Consider the following 20,031-nt stretch of genomic DNA (forward strand, 5'->3'; position numbering starts at 1 on the left):
GTAACAACGATCACCATTAATGGGTTCCTATTTTGACAACAATCCCAATGCTGCTAAAGATTTGTTTACATCAGCCAAGATGCTAGATCATATAAATAAGCCATGGATCCAGTACACTGCAACTCGTCCTCAGACCTGCATCAGAACATAGCAACTGTACTCCTTCAACAGCAGCAGCTACCCTAGATGACACTCCAGCCCTCCACAATGTCCCACACCAGCCCCACAGACACTATGGGCCTCTGTTCCTCTCGACAACCAAATTTTCAATATGAAGTTACCCAACAGGTAACTTCATATTGAAAATTACTTAACACTTTAATTTATTGGGACTAAACATCCAGTATTGTTCATATTGTGACATCCAGCATCCTCTAAATCTAGCTGTCTTCTAAATAATCACTAGACACCCTCCAAACCCATTATACTGAAGAGATTGAAGATTATGTAATTAAAGAAATTAAGACATTACAGTACTACAAAACTAACAAGAAACTGCTAGTCAGCACCTAAAGGAACAAGTATAATAAATAAATAAATAAATAAATAAATAAGGACCTTCTCTTCCATATTTCTGAACTCCTGAAGCACCTCACCTAACATGCAAAGAGTCAAAGCAAAAACACAGTTAAGAAATCTATAGTGTTTATATTTAGGAGAAAGAGGTCAAATATACTTTTTGATGAAAAATGTTACCATTTCAAATTTATTCAAAACTAAACTTATTAAACATAACAAGAACCATGATCACACTGATTTAAGACATACCATTAGAAGTATTACCTTTTCAGAGTTTTTAGCTAAGGCATGGTTACAAAAATATTCAACATACCTCCATCTTCTTCCTCTGGTGGAACCTTGAAGCTGCTGATGAGGTTATTGAAATCCCTCACAGACTCTTCCCTGGGACGTCGTGTCACATCAGGCACCATCACGACATCAGAGAAGTCAATTCGGAACTTGCACAGCAGCTCAATCATTCGCCGGTGCTCAGAGGCCAAGTCATCCTACACAAGATAGAAGAGTTACAGTACTATCTAAAAAATGGATGATGATAAACTGAAGAAAAGTGTACTTGAATGAATCTGAGGTTAAGAGGAGAGGATGATCACAAAGAGGACAGTGTGTGATCTAGTAGAAATTAAGAGCCAACAGCACTAAAGATGTGGTAGAGAGTAAAGTTAAGTGGAAGCAGTTTGTAAAGAGGGATTAAATGTATTGTTCGTAACATATGAATACTGAAGTTCTGTCATTTAGGTTTTTACAATGGCAAGATGCTGTGCATGATTTACTGTAGTAAAGTAGTACTAATTCTCCATGCTGTCTCCTATTTTTGTCAAGTTTATGCCTAGAGTACAAAAATCAAGAAATAGCAAAACTGGAGACAGCATATTGAGAAGGTTTGGGCATGTCAGATAAACGAATGATGGAAGACACTTGAAGAGTGCATTCGAGTGATTCATGATGAGCACTGTATGTCTGGTCTTCTGAAGCAGTAGGGTTGGCAGTGGATGACGTCTGGAGTGTTGAAGTGCTTGTTTATCTATGATGATACATTTTATGTGTGATAAAATGAATTGACAAGTTATAATAGTTTATTATTTAAAATCAATGACCTCCTTCTGCTTTATTATTTACCCACCTTATGCTCACATTTAATTGGACATACAATAATCACTTATCATATGCCGTATTTAGTGTTTCCATAAATGTGCAATTGACTTCTGGTCTTGCCCTTCCTCCCATGTAATGATCCATGGCAGAGAGATTCCTTGCTTCAGATCGATTTGGTTCTAAATTAGCTCAATCCTTCTCAACTTGCAATCATTGTCATGCCCTCTGTTCCTCACTATATTGCACTACTTAGGAAAGGTCATAAAGCAATCCCAAGAGTCTTGCTTACCCTGTACTAATACTTGATACACAATCTAGGTTGTGCTAAACCCCTTGTCTGGGTATTTCACATTGTAACGCTTGACTTCAATGTCCTCCTATTAATTTCAAGCAATTTCCTGCTTCAAGTCATGAACCTGTTTGCCTCACCTAGTGGAAACCCACTTGTTTCGTTCACCCACAAAATGCTTCACATACCTTTCCTACCTAGCCTAAATCCCCCATACATCTAGAAGCACCTATATAAAAGATACCTTCTTGCTATGTTTATATGAGACTACTTTAAAAACTGAACCTTTATATGCAGTATTTCTTAAATGTTTTAATTCGTTTAACTTCCCATGACCTTGCACACAAAAATATGGCCTAATATGAAATTGAAAATTATTATCAGTGATGGCAAAGCACAATAGGTAGTGAGCACAAATAAGCTGACTGGCATCCATTCCTTCCAAATACTGTACTGAACCATCTACACTAGAGAAAACTAACACTTTACCACTACACTAGTAAAACACTCACCAGATGAAATTAAAGAAATAAAACTATAGTTTGAGAACACATTAAGTAAAAGTGAGAATCCAAACTTATAAATGGTTCTAGACTTCAGTATAGTATTGTTCAACACTCAGGATTGAACTCTCATAATAATGTATACAATTAAAATAAAGGTTATACTGTAATTACCTTCTTGTTAGCAAGGCAGAAGACCCTCAATTTGCAGGAGGACCAGGCTGCTCGGGTAGTAAGGATGTAAGGGATCAACATTGTCAGACCTGAGGGCAAGGATCAGGATGGTAATTTGTTGGTTATGATATACAGAAAGTGAATTACAGAAAACTAGAACGAGTTATCATCACATAAGCAAAAATCATTTCAAATATGAAGAACACACTGGACAGATAGGGTGCATGTGTGGAGAAAGATAACTAAGCATGAAAACTGATACAGAATTATGAAAGCTAGAATCAGTTTGTTAAAAACATTTGACAATGTTTGGATGACAGCTCACACGAAGCACTTGACACCTTCTTGAACTCGTATTAAGTAGTGAGGGGCATTAATGGATGTACTATTGGGGTGTAGCAATGCTGGTTCTACATAATGCTACAATATGTAGTATGGAGGGTATGATGAATAATTTTTTTGGAGGGAAGGGGGGAACTATCTTTATTCTTTTCTTTTCTTTTGGAATCCTATATGTCTTCTTGGCTGATATCTCCCCACACCATGAAAGGTGGAAATGTGGTAGTGATGTTGATGATGGTATTAAGTTTGATATAGTGCATATATAAAAAATAATTGGTTTAGGTTATTCATATAAAAAAAAGAATTAAAGGTCTAAGCCTTCTAAAATAAATTGGGTCATCATGTTAGGATGCTGACAGGACCCAACTACAACAAGTTCCATCAACTAGCAACTTACCGCCATCATCATAGAGCCACCACACATCAATGGTTCCCTTGGGCTGTTTACGAGTGAAGCGAAGCATAGCGTCCACAACCTGCGGTGCAACAACCTCACCATTGGGCAGGCGGTACATGGGGTCTTTCTTCTTCTTGCCCATCTTCATGCCCTCCAGGAATGATGGGTTGCTTTCATCATTATTTGATGTTGCAGCATTGGTCTGTCCCCCAGCAGCAGCTGTTTTAGAATAAACAGTCAGAAGTGTATGCTACAAATTCTATAAAAGGCATGTGAAAATTAGATTTCAGAAGTGAAGTATTTAAATATTGTATTAGCAAATCACGTAAACTTAAGCATCGCTTCTCAATTTCAAGGCAATTTCCTACTGAGAAGGGTTAATGTCATCTTGAGCTTTAATTAATGTAGTCCTGAGCATTATGCAGCTATATAATATGGCCATGTAAGGCTTTAATGTAGCTCTGTCTTTAATAAAAAATTATTTATAATAAAAATAATTAGTGATAATTAACATTATAATAATTTTATTATTAATAATACATTAAGTATACAAACAGCAAATTATATAGATCAAAAACTTACTAAAAATTAGTTGTTGCAGTTGTTTTAACTGACTGTGTGCTATAGTATTAACTTGAATTTATTATCTTCTCAAAACAAGCTGCAATTTGTTTTTGTTTTTTCTTCTAATTTATTTCCATCAACAAAGATCAGGGTTTGTGGACCTTCATATGCATTTGTGAATTTCCATTTGAAGAATGGCAGTTTTAAAATATATTGCATTAAATTTTTCATACACATTCAATCTCTGGAAATGTGTAAGTGTGTTGGCCTGGCACTGTGGTACCACTGGTGTCACTATGGTATCACATTGACACCAGTGTCGCTGTAAATACAGGACTGATAAAGCTGCACACAACAAGTGTGATATTTCCAGAAGGGATGAATATTTAGAGACACGGATCCTGGAGTTCAATGGTCTATGTCCATGGCACACAACTGAGGGACTCTGGGTCAATTCTTGGGCAGGATAGAAACAGTTCGGCCTGTTTCCTTTCATCTGATGTCTTTGTTCACCTAGCAGTAAATATAGGTATCCAGGAGTTGGACCGAAGCATCGCTTAAGTTGCTTCTTGGGGAAGGTAAAAGCAGGCTTAGGCAGACCTCGATAAGCCTAATTACAGGCTTCCTGTCTCCAATAAACAAACTATGTACGATTCTCATTGTCGGTAACAGGAAGTCTATGAGGAGCATCAAAATCCTCCTAGCTAATGGCTAATCTTTCCTAGAATACAATTCACAACACAGGCAGGTGTGCATGCAAGGAAGTGTGCCCAAATGTCTTGTTCTGCCTAAGAATCAAACCCTGACTCCGATTGTGCTAATTGTAGTAAAAAATCATCCACACTTTGCAGATTTAAAAAATCTTTACCAATTCCATGTGTCTTTATTCTGCAAAATCGTGCATGACCTGGTCATAATATTTAGGGTGTATTTGATTCAGTGTCAAAGTTATATAATAGGCAATGGATATTCTAAATTATAATTTTTTTTTTAAATTATACATTTTACCTGCAATACAAAATTTTTTTACATCAACAGTAATAAAAAAACAGTAATGAAAGTATTGAAAAACTATATATTTTGTTTGCAGTCCCTCAGTTGTTATCTGAGCCATGTACCCAGTGAGTATGGAAAACACGTTACGCAGTAGAATAGTGCTTCTGAAGTTATTTCACTTGTATCAAGGAAAATTTGGACAAAAACTTGATTGATCAATGTCATTACTTACAGGAATCAGGATGAAGATCAGCTTCATTTTGGTAGTGATCAAAGCTGCCTGCAGAAACAGATGAAGGTAAAGCTGAGGGATTGGGGCTGGATGTAGTGGGGGCACTGGAAGACGTAGGGTTGGCAGCAGCATTAGCATTGTAGGTGGCTTCTTCTTCCTCCTGTGGCACCTCTGTGAGGTTAGAATAGTCAAGGCCGCCCTCTACGCGCAAGATTCCAACAGCCAGGTACAAGCCAAAAGCATAACTGTAGGGATATCACATTTATAAATATAAGAAATACAAGGCATAAGAGAAACATTATACAATTTCTAACAAACACAATTATGGCAAAATACATAAATATTTATACAAATAAAACATAGTATAGTCACTCACTGGATGGTTTTGAAATAACTCTGTAGTTCCTCAGATGGGCATGTCTGCCAGGTGGACTTGTAACCCATGAGGACTAAATTGGGTCGTAATTTACCCAGTCCCACATTACACATTAGCATCCTGGCAGCCAAATCCATAGAGGGGCCGTCAGCAATGGAGTAGAAGGCCTTCACCTTGTGTCGATACAACCAGCTAGTGGCTTCTGCTATCAGTCTTGCCCGTAACCTTTGTGACTGTTGCTCCTGTGATCATAAAGTAAAGTGTCAACTTTCTTACTACCTATTATCATTTTGTTGTCATCTGACTATTTAAATACATTTCTTTTTACTGTATCTACCCCATTATCATAAGAACAATTGTTGTCTATCATTTGTCCACCTAATTTGTGCAAATAACTTACTTTGAAGCAGTGACCTGTGACCAGAAGGGACATATTCTTCGTGATGGAATGTGCAAAGTGGATAAGAGGCGGCCTGGAGGAGGGTGACCCACTCAACACCAGGATCTGGGGACGGTAGGTTTTGATATGCTCTTCCATCTGATTTAGAGTCAAGACTGAGCTCAGAGCAAGGTTGTACGTCTGTGCTTGTGTTGATGACCCCCAGTTTACATCTGGAAGACAAAAGCCATGCAATTATTATGAAATACAAATCTGAGAGAAGACATCACTGAAGATGACATTTTGGCTGTAAGGGCTTTTTTCAAATAAAGGATTTGATTTGATAAAGCATTTACAGATAAAACATCATTTTCAGTAGTGAGCCTCAACATTATTTCCACTTAAAGCTACTGACATTCATTTACACATTCAATATTTCCTGAAGCTATAATAATTTTTAGTTTCGGCAAAATTTTTATTATTAATGATATTTTCTGAGTCTACTGCTTGGTCCCTAAGGCAAAGGACCTGCTAACACAAAAACAAAATAATTTGTCAGAGCCCAGTCGACAAACTCTGCTGGGCCATAAGTCACATCTTCGGAGAACTTATGTAGCTATTTAACAAATTATTCTTTATGCAAGAAGTAAGCTTATGAGAAGACAATTCATAGTTACCAGTGAGTTTGAGGTGATTGCAGTGATTAAGCCTTATATACAGATATCATAAGTGAGAGAAGAGCATGTAGTTTGGTGTGATAGTGTGATAAGAGAGGAATGGAATGCACAGTCAAATGGTATAGTCTCACAGAGCTAAGCCATAGCTGTAAACATTCACAACTTTAGGCACTGCTAGCAAGTCGAACTCTTGAACACAGAATGCAAAAATTCAGACTGTAAAAACTCGGCCATATTTAACTGAAAATCCAGTCCCTGACTGCTAACATGACATACAGTCAGGAAGCATGTGACATGCCTTAAGTCAGGGTGGTGTGGTGCTGTTGTTTTGGTGGGAGTCGGCTCAGGTGGCCAGGCAAGATGACTAATAATTACTAGCAAGTTCCTGCCACTGACAATAATTTTATGCCAAAGGTGTGGAACCAGGGAACTATGTATGTCATTCAGACAGGTTAAGGTCAGCACTGAATAGTTGATTGTATATACAGCCTCATCCTTAATGAAGGGGACCTCGATAAGCTTAAACGACTTCTTGTCCTGATATTCAAATTCAATACCCTTCCTGTTAGGCTAAGAAAGGAAATGCTTTGAGTAAGAAAGTACAAACAGAGAAGAAGAGAGGAAAATTTGAACAAAAGCTGGGAATGGAAGATTACCTGGCTTTCTGTAGGACACAATGATGTAAAGGACGAGGATGATGACGACAGTGATGAGTGCTGTGTACCACTGGATGAGGAACATGATGGCTGTACACAACAGTCCCCCAACCAGACTCAGCCACTTGTTATAGTACTGCAATGCACAAATATATTAATATACCACTGGAATAAGCATGCAATAATAAAACAAATACTGTATTATAATCTGTCATTTGTGTAACTGCAAAAAATATTTTGTATTATAGAATTTACTTAAAAAGAGCATATAATTAAGTCTCTGTACCCAGATTCACGAAGCAGTTACGCAAGTACGTACGAACGTGTACATCTTTCCTCAATCTTTGACGGATTTGGTTACATTTATTAAACAGTTTGCATGCATGAAAACTTGCCAATCAACTATTGTTATTGTTATAAACAGCCTCCTGGTGCTTCGGAGCTCATTAACTGCTTAATAATTGTAAACAAAGCCACCAAAGATTGAGAAAATATATACAGGTTCGTAAGTGCTAGCGTAACTGCTTCATAAATCCGGGTCCTGGACATTAAATATCCGTTTCAATGATGGGTCCCCTCCAAAATTATCTATTTGGGGAAGACTCCATCATGTTGTATCAACAAAATCAATACAAGATGGTGGAACAAACCTTGAAGGTGGGTCTCCAGCTGGGAATGTGCTGTAGGGAGGCATGGAAGGTGGAGAAGTTGATGAGGGCGTAGGCGGCCAGGAAGAAGTTGGTGATGATGGGAGCAATTGAATCGAGGCGAGCTGACAAGGCGAAGGGAGAGAAGGCACATGATTAATGGACTGTGGTCGCTGTTGAATTATTCACTATTAATATACCTTTATGATACATTACTATATTATAATTTTATATATTTTACTATATATACTATACTTTTATTATACATTACTATATTCTTAATATGTATTTGAGGTATTTTGACAATTAAATATACTTTCTAAACTTAAAACATTAAATATTATCTTCCAGTCAAATTTAATTTACTCAGAATGACCCAGGTGCCCCCCCCAACACTATGCTCCCAGCACAGGTGTCTCAGACCATTATATACCATAAGCCATGAACCAACAGATGTCTCTGCCACCTTACATGACCCAACACAAATATTTCTGTCCCCTTACATGCCATGACCCACGACCCAACAGAGACGCCTCTGCCCCTTGCATGAACTTCACAACCTACCAATCAATGTAAAGACGAGCACGATGACGAAGGTAAGGACGTAGCCACGGTATGGCTCCTCTCCCCTGCCATAGCCCTTAGCGAAGAACTCAATAAATGGGTACAGCTTATCCTTACACAAAGCCTGCAAGGAAAAAAATCTTAAGTCTTCATGGAAAGTAAAGCAATTTAATATATAAATAAATAAATCACAAACTACTACAGTACATGCAAATAAAACTGAACAAACTTTATATAACTTTTTTTGTATTAGTTATGTAGCTATATATATATATATATAGCTACATAATGGCCCCCCATGATCAGGTGTAACAGTATACTGTATCATAAATAATTGAAGTTGTTTTAAAGTCAGTTTAAAAATTTTAGTTTCCAGAGTACACGTACATCCTAACTTGCTTGTTTTAAAAACCAACAGGTTAGCAAATATAATAAACCCATGAATAAATTTAATTTTAAATACTTCTGTCCCGTATACTTCTGAGTGGGCAAACTTGCCCATGCTTGAAATCTAGTATATAAAATAATATTAATTTATTCATCAAACTGAACTGTAGTAGGTGCAGTACATTACCTGGAAAACTTTGGGTGCCGAGACAATGGAGGCCAGAGCAGAGGAGATGGTGGCAGCAAAGCAACCAGCATAGATCAGTGGGCCGAAGATGGCCACCAGCTCCATTACCTGCAAGAGAGGGGTGGGTCAAATTGAGAGAATGAATGTATGTTGGGGAAGAGCGATCATTACACACAATAAAGAAAGAGGCAGTCATCATTCATTGTTACATCAATTGCATCAAGGACTTGGAACTGCCAAATGTTCTCTGTCAGAGTATTTACTCAATTTACTTTTGAAACTTTCTATTCTTTTGGCACACAACATCTTGTCATTTGCACTTGCAGTTGTCCATAACTTAGTTTGAAAAGAAACATTCAACGTTTACATTATCTGAGCCATCTCATTTAGCTGCTCCCTAAGGTAAGATCACTGTATGCATAGGACAGGATCATATGCTGAGGACGAGGCAAGGAAAGCTGGTAGTGATTTGGGTGGATAGTGTTCATGAATTTGACCTTTACCTCTGTGCTCTAATATTACTCACTACTACACTGATAACTGAAAGAATACTAAATTTGAATAAACGTAATAGAGAAAATCATAAGATCAAAATTAATATAAACTAAATTTATGTAGGCAGGCTGATTGGATAGGTTACAGCAATGAGTTGTGCTGTTGCAGAAGAAGAGGCAATGCCCAGATCAACATCACTTCAATTTGAAGGTTTTTCATGAGTGTGATTCTGGAATGCTAGATTATGTTTCCAGTTGAGACTTGGGCAAAGCAAGGTTGAGCCTCTCATTCTACTATAACTTGGTGTGCTTTCTGTCTCGATTAGACAGGTGATCCATTAGGTATACAAATGATTTAAGTTCATTACCATCTCCCCTGCAAGTGATACCTTCCCTTAGGACAATGTTCTGCAATACAGGCATCTTGCTTGTTATTTATCTTTGCATTTATTACAGATTCTTTCTTTAGCTAACAGCAGGATGAGTGAGCTCTGAAATCAGACTTCGAGTTGCGTGAAAAGTGCCTTTCTAAGCATAACATTTGACTGCTATGAAACCCAATCTTCCTGTCCCACTTCCTGTGAGCAGAATGTTTATTACTGTATGAAGTATATTAGAAGGCCAGGAAACCCAGAAGTGTGTGTAATGCTGCCACCTGATTGTGTCAGCACATAAAAAGTTTTGAGTTTTCACGAATGGACTGTTATCAGTCATTCTGTGCCGGATTAAATATTCTCCAGTGACTCCCTAGCACCATTATGACCCTGCAGAGACTGCTTGAAGTTCTCCGTGGCTTTTGTGCCAGTATGCTGTCCTGCCTGACTAAGCATGATCCGGTCCTACAAACAGTAGACCTAAGTTAAGACAATAGGCAAATGATCTGCTCAGAATTTTGCATTTCATATAACTCAAAGCCTGATTATAGTTTTCCATGTTCATTAAATGTTTTCTGGTACTATGTATATCTGGAATATCCTTCTTTCTGGAATAATTTCTTTTACATTTTTCTTATTCAACTTTTCCTACCTTTTGATACACTTGAACAACATTGTCTAATTTTCTTTCTCTTTTCCAAAATGGTAAACTACTTACTGTATTAGCAAACCCATTGTTATTAAACAAATAATAGTCCAATACAGTATTTTTTATTAACTGATTCATCATGAAGGTTGACTGATGCAACACAAGCAAAAGACTCAGAAGCCAAATGAACAAGAGGTGACATGACAAAAGTACAAGGTTTTAGCGTCCAACTGGACAATACAGTACAAACTTAAATGCCCATTATGTGTTATTGCGGAATACAAATTCACTTCAGCACATAATTAGTGTGTTAGCAACGTACCTGAGAGCTGTTGAGAAGACCGAATTCACAGACTATGCCTGTACAGTTGCTGTAAGACGAGTCCAAGACTTGAGTGACATTTCCAGTTGCATCCCTCAATTCCACAGCCCCAGCCAACACCACAAGGAACATGTAGGATATGTAGGTGATAACGATGGCCAGAATTGTTCCCTTGGGGATGGCTGCTGATGGGTCCTGATGATCCATAAATGTCAGGTCAGTATGAGAGTTTACACATATTGTGAGTGTATTGATCTATGTTTTGATATGTATGAGTCTATATATATACTGTATTGATATGATTATGATAAAACCTAATTAAAGAACAAAGTAATCTTTAATAGATCTGATGAATCATTGTACAATTTACTAATACTATTTTAAGATCCAACAAAAATATTACATCTACATTATGTTTGCATATGTGAAAATATCTTTAGTCTGAGTGCAGTTAAAGAGAATATACAAATTTTATATTTTAACTTATTTCATTCTTAATTAAATGGGATAAATAAGATGCCATTGTGAATTCCTTCAAGTACTTATATATATATATATATATATCCAAAACATTGCAATGCATCTTAGTCCTGACCACTCTTCCTTGTACATACCTTCAGGTCACCAGAGATGTTGGCACCAGCCAGGATGCCGGTACAGGCAGGGAAGAAAACACTGAAGACACCAAAGAATCCCATGTTGCCTTCCTCCCCACTCTGGGCTCCCTCATCACGGTAGTCTGAGTAGAGGTTGTTGGACAGCACCGTCCCTGCAGCAAGAAGTAAAAGGCATTGAGCATTGGTAAGGGCTCTTGTTCCCTCTCCCCTCACCCTTGTCCCTCTGCTGTATGTACTCCATTCAATCTGATAATAATTTTCTAGTGCTGGGAACAGAAAGCCTTGCAGGTTATCAAGGTCCCCTTAGGCCAAAAATTGATCTTTCCCAGTATGCCAGCTATTATAGTTACCAAACTTCCTATTTACTGCTAGGTTAACAGAGACCTGATGTGTAAGGAAACATGTCCATATCCCCTCACCCTGCCCATGAATCGAACTTGGTTACAATAGGTTGCGAGTCGACTGATCTAACTACTATACTACAGGTATGTGCCTATCTCTGTCACTCCTGGCAACAACATTAGAGAGCACTTGGGACAAGCCCCAGCAGAAAAACAAAAGTCCAATGCCAAAACAGGATCCTTACCATTGACGCCGACGAAACCCATGGCGATCTCTTCATCAGTAAGAGGACCCACAAAGGCACCGATGATAAAGTCCAAGATGGCCACCAGAAGCACCACCAGTAGAACTACTTGTGCCTGTACATAGATCAACATTTTAATAATACTCTACTTAAATATTTTGCTCTGACTTGTGTGTATGCACATACTCTATACTGTAATAATAAATACAGTATATATACAGTACAGTATTAATAAAATTTTTATTAATGATATAATAAAATAAATCTAATTAGTTCACCACAGCTGTAAATTGCTTAGTCCATGGAACACTGAGGTCTACTTCTTGAACTCTAAAATCTTTCTGCCACCCATTACAAAATAGATATTGTGTCCTTAGTAAACTAATTAATTACCAGTACAGGTACCTAAAGTTTGTGTACAGTAGTTTTGTGATTTAAATTGTCATCTTGAATCATGAAAGTTCTAGTCAATGAGAGAATAATTGAGCACACCACAGTAACTCACCCTAGCTTCCCACTCCATGCCGATGATACAGATAGCAAAGAGGATGACGAGTGTAATACTGCCAATCACCCTCACATCATTTACACCATTGTCGAAAATCAGGAGTCCCTGGGACTTGAGCAAGTCATTCAAGGACTCACAAAACCCGACGACGTACATGGAGGCAGCAATGGCATTGGCCAGGGAGAAAATCAAGCCAATAGCTCCTCCAAACTCCGGTCCCAGCGAGCGACTGATCATGTAGTAAGTCCCACCTGCAGAGAGTCATGGAATTTTAATATGAAAAGTGATGGAAAGGCACTTCAGTGCCTGGGAGAAGGATAGATGAGACATGTAATCAGATGTAAACTACAGTATTTGATGAGAAGAGATAACTTACCAAATACTGCTCACAAGATTGGTTTGGTGTGCACAATATATTACAGAGCACATGATGAGTATGGTGTGCACAGTATATTACAGCTCACATGAGTATGGTGTGCACAATATATTATATCTCACATGATGAGTATGGTTTGCACAATATACTACATCTCACAAGATGAGTATGGTGTGCACAGTATACTAATCTCACAAGATGAGTATGTTGTGCACAATATATTTCAACCATATCTCACATGATGAGTGTGGTATGCACAATATATTATATATATCTCACAAGATGAGTATGGTGTGCACAATATATTACAGTTCACATGATAAGTATGGTGTGCACAATATACTACTGCTCACAGGATGAGTGAGCATTCTGTGAGCATCCAATAAGCTTCCACTCACAGGATAAGCATGGAGTGCACAATAAACTACCTCTTATCACATATACATCCCAGGTACATAAGTGCACAATTTACTACTGCTCACAGGAGGAATATGGGGTGCACAATATACTACCATTCACAGGATGAGTGTGGAGTGCACACAATAAACTTGCTACTGTTGGCAGCAACAATCAATGAAGCTAGTGTATAAGTGACATGCAGCACATGTGTGAGGTGAGGGAAAAGTAGAGGGAAGAACAGGGAAAGGTGGTCACGTGTACCCAATCAGAACACAACTGATCTAGAAACTTATTTTATTACCTTTACTGTATGGCAACAATGTGAAATAATTTGCAATACAGACACATACACATTAAACATTATCTTTGATCAACAATTATCAAGGGAATATGTTCTCTCTGACGAGCTACAAGGTCAGTAATCAACAGTCATATTAAGTGACGTCTCCAATGCCTGATCTACATTCTAAAATATTAACAACGCTGACTTGCATTCTACTTTTTGTCTTCAAAGACGGAAACGTATTCTTGCTTTGTTTAGTGATGAATATGTGAGCAGTGGCAGGTAGCAGGGTGGAGAAATGATGGGGGGGAGGGCAAGTAGTGTGGAGTGGGACAACAGGTGGAGTGGAGTGGGGCAACAAGTGGTGTGGAGTGGAGTGGCGATGGAAGTTGAGTGGAGTTGTGGAGCAAATGGTTATTGTATGCAGACCTACACACCTGAGTACCATTAAGCACGAATACACCATGTACACAGGAGGACACAAAGGATAGAGGTGATGTGATATGGTAATTGCATCAAGATACTCGACGGAATAAGTAAACAGAGAAGACGTGCTTAATATGACGACTCTAAGAAAATAATGGAAAACCATGACTGAAAACTTCAGAGGGAGTCACTACACTACTCTAGACAACCAACTGATGACAAGGCGGGGTTCAGGAGCTAGCGCTCGAAGCAGCAGGTACATACTGGGGGAAGACAGGGTGTGCATTCATCACACGCATGAACCAAGGGCATGCTGCTATATAATTAGTGGGAGAAATATGAAATAGTGGATGACAAACCTCCTTTGATCTGGCCGTTGGTGGAAATAGCAGACATGGAGAGGGCGGTGATGGCAGTGACCACGTTACCACTGGTCACGATCAGCATGCCTTCCACTGCAAATACAAATACACACGTACAGTATAACTGATATACTCAGTATATCATAACATGGGTCTACAGTACACAAAATTCTATAGGTTGTTAGTAAAGAATTCATGGCTAGTATCACTCTTTTTTCCAAAGTTTAACCTCATTTAGAACCCTTTGACATGTCCTATCATTTAATTTTAGACTAACTTTGAGTGGTTTTAATAAAGCTGCTCTTGGTTGTTTGCTGAGGTTTGTGTTAAGGACATATCAAGGGGAACCCAAAAGGATGTTTCCCTGGAAAGTCAGATTCCCACAGTTTCATATATATATATATATATTGTGTAGATGAGGTGTGCGGCATCAATATATCGTTATAAGTGTTCATGGCGGTACAGATTTTAGATTCAATGAAAGTTGGAGAAATTGGTATAAACGCACTCGTTTTATATCTTTCCCAACCCGCTCTCATTTCTTCCATCCCAACACTCTCCCTTTACCTTTTCCCCCACCCTCTCTGTCCTCCCTCCTTTACCCTTTATCCACACACTCTCTCTCTCTCTCTCTCTCTTTTCCCCTTCCCCACAATCTCCCTTCACCTTTTCCCCTCTCTCCTTGTCCGTTTACCCCCTCCTCCGCCCTCTCTCTCTCTCTCTCTCTCCCTTTAGCCCTTCTTCATACCCTACTATCTCTTCATCACTTCCCCCACCCTCCCATTAATAGTTTCCCACTCTCCCTGCACCCCTTCTCTCCCTGCCTCCAACCCTTGACCATGACTGGTGCAACTAACAACTACTGTATATGGACTCACCTATAACTATATGTATATAGACTGTAGGTGGTAGTGTTGAAAACTTGTCTGGGGGATTCTAAATGGGTTTGAACTACCAGAATTACTGCCAGACAGAGAACTGTGAAGTTCTAGGAACCTGAACTTAAAGATGCTCTGTTCAGATATCAGAGGTGAGTCTGTGTGTACTGTCTGTGTGTGTGTGTGTGTGTGTGTGTGTGTGTGTGTGTGTGTGTGTGTGTGTGTGTGTGTGTGTGTGTGTGTGTGTGTGTGTGTGTGTGTGTGTGTGTGTACTTACCTATCAGTGAAAACAAGGAAAGCGTGGTGTAGGTCTTTGTGCAACCCGTTCTCGCAAATTTAATAAGTCAATATTGACTTATTAAATATGTGCATAGGTGACATACTTAACATAATAGTTTCCCTTGAAAAGCTTCATAGAAAACACCGACCTTACCTAACCTACTTAGTATATTAAGATAAGCATCTTATTGCTTCGTAATTACAATTATTACCTAACCTATACCTATAATAGGTTAAGTAACAATTGTAATTACGAAGCTATAAGATGCTTATTTTAACCTACTAAGTAGGTTAGGTAAGGTCGGTGTTTTCTATGAAGCTTTTCAAGGGAAACTATTATGTTTAGTATGTCACCTATGCACGCAACTAATAAGTCAATATTGACTTATTAAATTTGCGAGATCGGGTTGCTTTGTGTGCCACCTACTAGCCTTGTTGTACCTATTGAGTTATATTGTAACTATTCTGACGAATAGTTAATATATAACGAATAGAAGAAAACAAATTCGAATTATTTGTCGAATCTGATCATAAATTTGTGGATTTTTTCCACACATTTTTCAGCGCCTTTCACTTGTTGACAACCCTCACTGGGCATTTCCTTACATTTATGTCCTCTCGACCTACTTTCCCGCTTATTTATCATGTTGGGGTTTAGGCCTTTGGAGAAGGTTGAGGGAGCGAGGTTGGATAACTTGGGAATAAAGGAATAAAGGTCTTTTGATGAAGCAAAGGGGTGGACTGAGTTGCATAGGGGGCTGTGTATGGCAAGGACAGATGGGGAGGGGTGGGGAGGGGCGTATATATATAGGGAGGTGTCAGCTGTGAACGGCTGACAGGAGTGTAGGGGGAGAGGGGGGGGTGGAATCATAGACTGAAAGGGTTAATGGGAATGTGTGTGTAGGAGAGAGTAGAGAAAGCGAAGGGTGATTAATGGAAAGGGGGATAGAGGGAGGAACCTTATGGGTGGTTGTATACGTAAATAGTATGAAGGGAGTGAAGCGGAGTGGTATAAGGGGAGATGTGTGGTAGTGGGTAATGTTGGTAAAGTATAGTGCTAAAAGTCGGATTTGGGTGGGTTCAACTGGAGAGTGGGGTTAGGGTTATTCAGCAGGAAAGTGGGGTTAGGGTGGGCTCAGCAGGAGAGTGCAGGTGTTGGGAGTGAAAGTTTATGAATGGAGAGGGGAGGGTGTATGGACGGTGGGAGAACAACAGCTGGGGAGGACACGGGAGTATTGGTGAAGGGAGCGGTGAAAGATGGGAGTTTATTTTAATAATGTCGTAAGTTGTAAGTATTCCGTGGTGAAGAGGGAAGGTCAGAACTGAATCACCTGACAAGAGCTCCGGGGAGGAAGTACATTTGACAGAAATGGCATGGGTGGTTTGAGGGAGATGGTCCGTGACAGTGCATGGAAGAGAACGTTTATCTTCTCATTCCTTGGTGGTCGGCACGTGTTACTCTACACTAAATATTTGTTCCGGTCTAAGAAGGATTCCACAAATACCTTCCTAGTCTGGTAATTCTCTGATTAAATATTTGGATTGGAGATTATAATGAGGCATCCTTTAATAATCATTTTATCATTCTTTTTTTTCCAAGTCTAGAATACCCTGATGACCAAACCACACATCATAAGATGGAGAAACGATGACGTTTCGGTCTGTGCTAAACCATTATCAACTCGAGTGTGTTACAATATCCTCCCTAGTCTCATGCCAACTCCATGGGTGTTAATATGTCATATTTAATATCTCACTTTGCTTTCAATGACAATTGTTCCAGAGTTCATTAATACCAGGTGTTGTTTTCTCTTGACCTCGTGTATGGTCTTTTGAATGGTTCATTTCACTGTGATGTTGAGAGATGCAATAATAAACTTCCTTTCTATGTTTTTGATCTACGGTAAATAATTTCCCAGCTACTAAATTCCTCCAGATAAGCTAGCCTAGTGTTAGAGGTCTGGCAATTTTCCACCATTCTTCTCCTTCACATTAGAGTCTGTATAAAACTTTCTTCTAATTGTCGGATTCGCTCCATAAACAGAGTATTCAAATGCTAATTTTGCTACCTTTGATTCTCGTGTGTTTCTGTGTGTGTGTGGGGGGGGGAGGGGAGTGTGACCGATATAAGCCTAACGTGTATGAATACATTCTGGCTTTCTGTCCCCTTATACAATGAATTATTATTATTATTATGGGCCTGATACACTACCCACACTACAGGTGCAGGAAGCTACATACACACTCCACCTGAATCATCACCCCCGCAACAGGTGTACAAGGATACTACACACTCTAGCCTAGCTCACCACCTACACTACTAACCCTGTCTGTGTAGGACAGACTATGCGTATGTTGTTTAGCAATGTAAATGTACTTCAATGACTAATGTGGTTAAATGTTCAATAAATGACTATGTACTGCAGCGACCTATATAAACTGTCCCAGTTTATACAGGACAGGCGAAAATGTCTATCAAGTGGTTGACACCATGTATGGCTATGGTATCCAGGGAGGTAGAAATAGCCTAAGCTACTCTATCCCTTTGAGATGTATTTATTGCTTATCTCAATAAACATACTTGAACTTGAACTTGAACACTCCTTTCCAAAGTTTAACCTCATTTAGAACCCTTTGACATGTCCTGTCATTTAATTTTAAACTAACTTTGAGTATTTTTAATAAAGCTGCTCTTGGTTGGTTGCTGAGATTTGTAAATATGGTAGAAATATTTACAAATAAATAATGGATGGAAATAGCCTCGGCTACCATCTTCTTTTTGTCCGGTCGTGTTGGTCGAGTGGTTAAGGGATCCTTTACGCCAGCAGAATGCTCCTGGCAGTATGGGTTCGAGTCACTTCTGGGGTGTGAGTTTTCAGTTACAAATAAATAAATATATAAGTGTACGAAGGCTACTTACACACTCCGGCCTGGCCCACCACCCACGGGAGTCTGAGGAAGAGGATAACGCCCCAGATGTTGAGGAGGCAGCGTACCAGCACGCCCTGCACCCATCCAAATTTGCCCTCTCCGCTGGATTCTTCTTCGCTACTTCCTCTTGGCGCCCCCACCGACACCTGCAGGAGAGGGAACACAAGACTGGATGTAGTATACAAGTTTGAAGACGGAACACAAGACTAAGAAATCTTGACCGAGAAATCTGAAGTCATAAGTAAAGAGATTTTATTACAAAACAAGAATGTGTTTTGATTTTAGACAATCAAGTATCGTCAGGTTCTGTCATATCTTGGGACAGGAACAGGTGATGTAATGAGAACAGGATGTACAATGATTACAGGGTTCTATACAATGTGCTGTATAGTGTGCTATAATGGGAACATATTATATAATTCAGTTTGTCGGGGACAGGAAACCTATGTGTATGTATGTATGAAGTCTGATGTGATGGAGGCAGACTCCATACACAGTTTCAAATGTAGATTTGATAAGAGCCCAGTAGGTTCCAGAATCTGTACACCAGTTGATTGATAGTTGAGAGGCGGGACCAAAGAGCCAAAGCTCAAACCCCATGAAGCACAACTAGGTGAGTACACACACACACTTTAGGCCTGTATCCAGCTTTTCCCAAGGTCGAATTACTGACTCTCCAGGATGTAACCCTACAATAGTTGAACAAATCCACAAGGGCCGTGACGAGGATTCGAACCTACGTCCGAGAGCCCTTGTCGATTTGTTTATTTGATGCGTCCCACAATAGTTGCCTAACTACCTCGTTCCTATTTACTATTAGGTAAAAGAAAACTTGCCCAACCATTTATGTCCCACCCTGGAATCGAACACGGGATCTCCGGCTGTGAGTTTACATGTGTGGTGTTAGTGCTTGCGGTAAGGGTGAATATGTTGTAGTGGTGGTTTGATGGGTTTGTGGTGTGATGTGGCGATGTAGTACTAGTGTGGCGGTGTGCTGGTGATGTTGTGGATTAGGTATGTTGTGGTGCAGGGGTGCATGTGTTTTTGTATGTGGGGGGGGGGGGGGTGATGTGCTGGAGGTGGTAGAGTTGTGAGGAATATAGTTGTGGGTAATGGTAGTATTGTGTTGGTGTGGTTTTATCTGCGGTTGGTTCCCAGAGTTCTACTTCTCAAGCCCGGCCTGGGATCAGGCTTGTCTTGTGATAATATGATGGCTTAGAGCGGCTTGCAGGCCGCAGGTGTTGTTTGTGGTAGCGGCATTAGAGGATGGGGTGTAGTGGGGGAAGGCGAGGGGTATAATATGATGGGTGATGGTGGTGTGGTGGTGGAGGTGTGGTGGAGGTGGTCACCTATCAGCGATACCTATCTAGACCTTCGGACCCAGTCGTCTACCTATTTGTGCCTCGTCTTAATTAACTTTACGGTTGTGCTCTATGTCGTATTTGTTCTTGAAGGTGTGGATGGAGGCCAACGACCTTCATGACGTCGTTCACTGCATTTCACTTGTTGATCGCTCGTATAAGCACTTCCTCACGTTTCCCTCGCTCATTTATCTTTGCAACG

The 20,031-nt window shown here is 39.5% G+C and overlaps 1 protein-coding gene across 3 annotated transcripts in view; it reads right to left on the minus strand.

Moving 5' to 3' along the window:
• Positions 1 to 20,031, minus strand: part of LOC123763023 (bumetanide-sensitive sodium-(potassium)-chloride cotransporter) — a 91,457-nt gene that overhangs the window by 44,211 nt on the left and 27,215 nt on the right. For all 3 annotated transcript variants that reach the window (XR_011222285.1, XM_045749959.2, XM_045749958.2), the window contains exons 3-18: positions 18,458 to 18,614; positions 14,378 to 14,473; positions 12,532 to 12,785; positions 12,027 to 12,141; positions 11,438 to 11,592; positions 10,824 to 11,018; positions 8,985 to 9,092; positions 8,411 to 8,534; positions 7,850 to 7,971; positions 7,200 to 7,335; positions 5,888 to 6,099; positions 5,488 to 5,729; positions 5,112 to 5,356; positions 3,320 to 3,538; positions 2,581 to 2,669; positions 833 to 1,007 (exon numbers count right to left, since the gene is read on the minus strand). Coding sequence is in view for 2 of the 3 variants with exons in the window: in XM_045749959.2 (XP_045605915.1) it covers positions 833 to 1,007; positions 2,581 to 2,669; positions 3,320 to 3,538; positions 5,112 to 5,356; positions 5,488 to 5,729; positions 5,888 to 6,099; positions 7,200 to 7,335; positions 7,850 to 7,971; positions 8,411 to 8,534; positions 8,985 to 9,092; positions 10,824 to 11,018; positions 11,438 to 11,592; positions 12,027 to 12,141; positions 12,532 to 12,785; positions 14,378 to 14,473; positions 18,458 to 18,614 (2,644 nt within the window). In the remaining variant the exon portion in view is untranslated. The remainder of the gene's footprint in view (positions 1 to 832; positions 1,008 to 2,580; positions 2,670 to 3,319; positions 3,539 to 5,111; positions 5,357 to 5,487; positions 5,730 to 5,887; positions 6,100 to 7,199; positions 7,336 to 7,849; positions 7,972 to 8,410; positions 8,535 to 8,984; positions 9,093 to 10,823; positions 11,019 to 11,437; positions 11,593 to 12,026; positions 12,142 to 12,531; positions 12,786 to 14,377; positions 14,474 to 18,457; positions 18,615 to 20,031) is intronic.

The sequence above is a fragment of the Procambarus clarkii genome, chromosome 47 (assembly GCF_040958095.1).
Source record: "Procambarus clarkii isolate CNS0578487 chromosome 47, FALCON_Pclarkii_2.0, whole genome shotgun sequence".
NCBI classification, from domain to species: domain Eukaryota; kingdom Metazoa; phylum Arthropoda; class Malacostraca; order Decapoda; family Cambaridae; genus Procambarus; species Procambarus clarkii.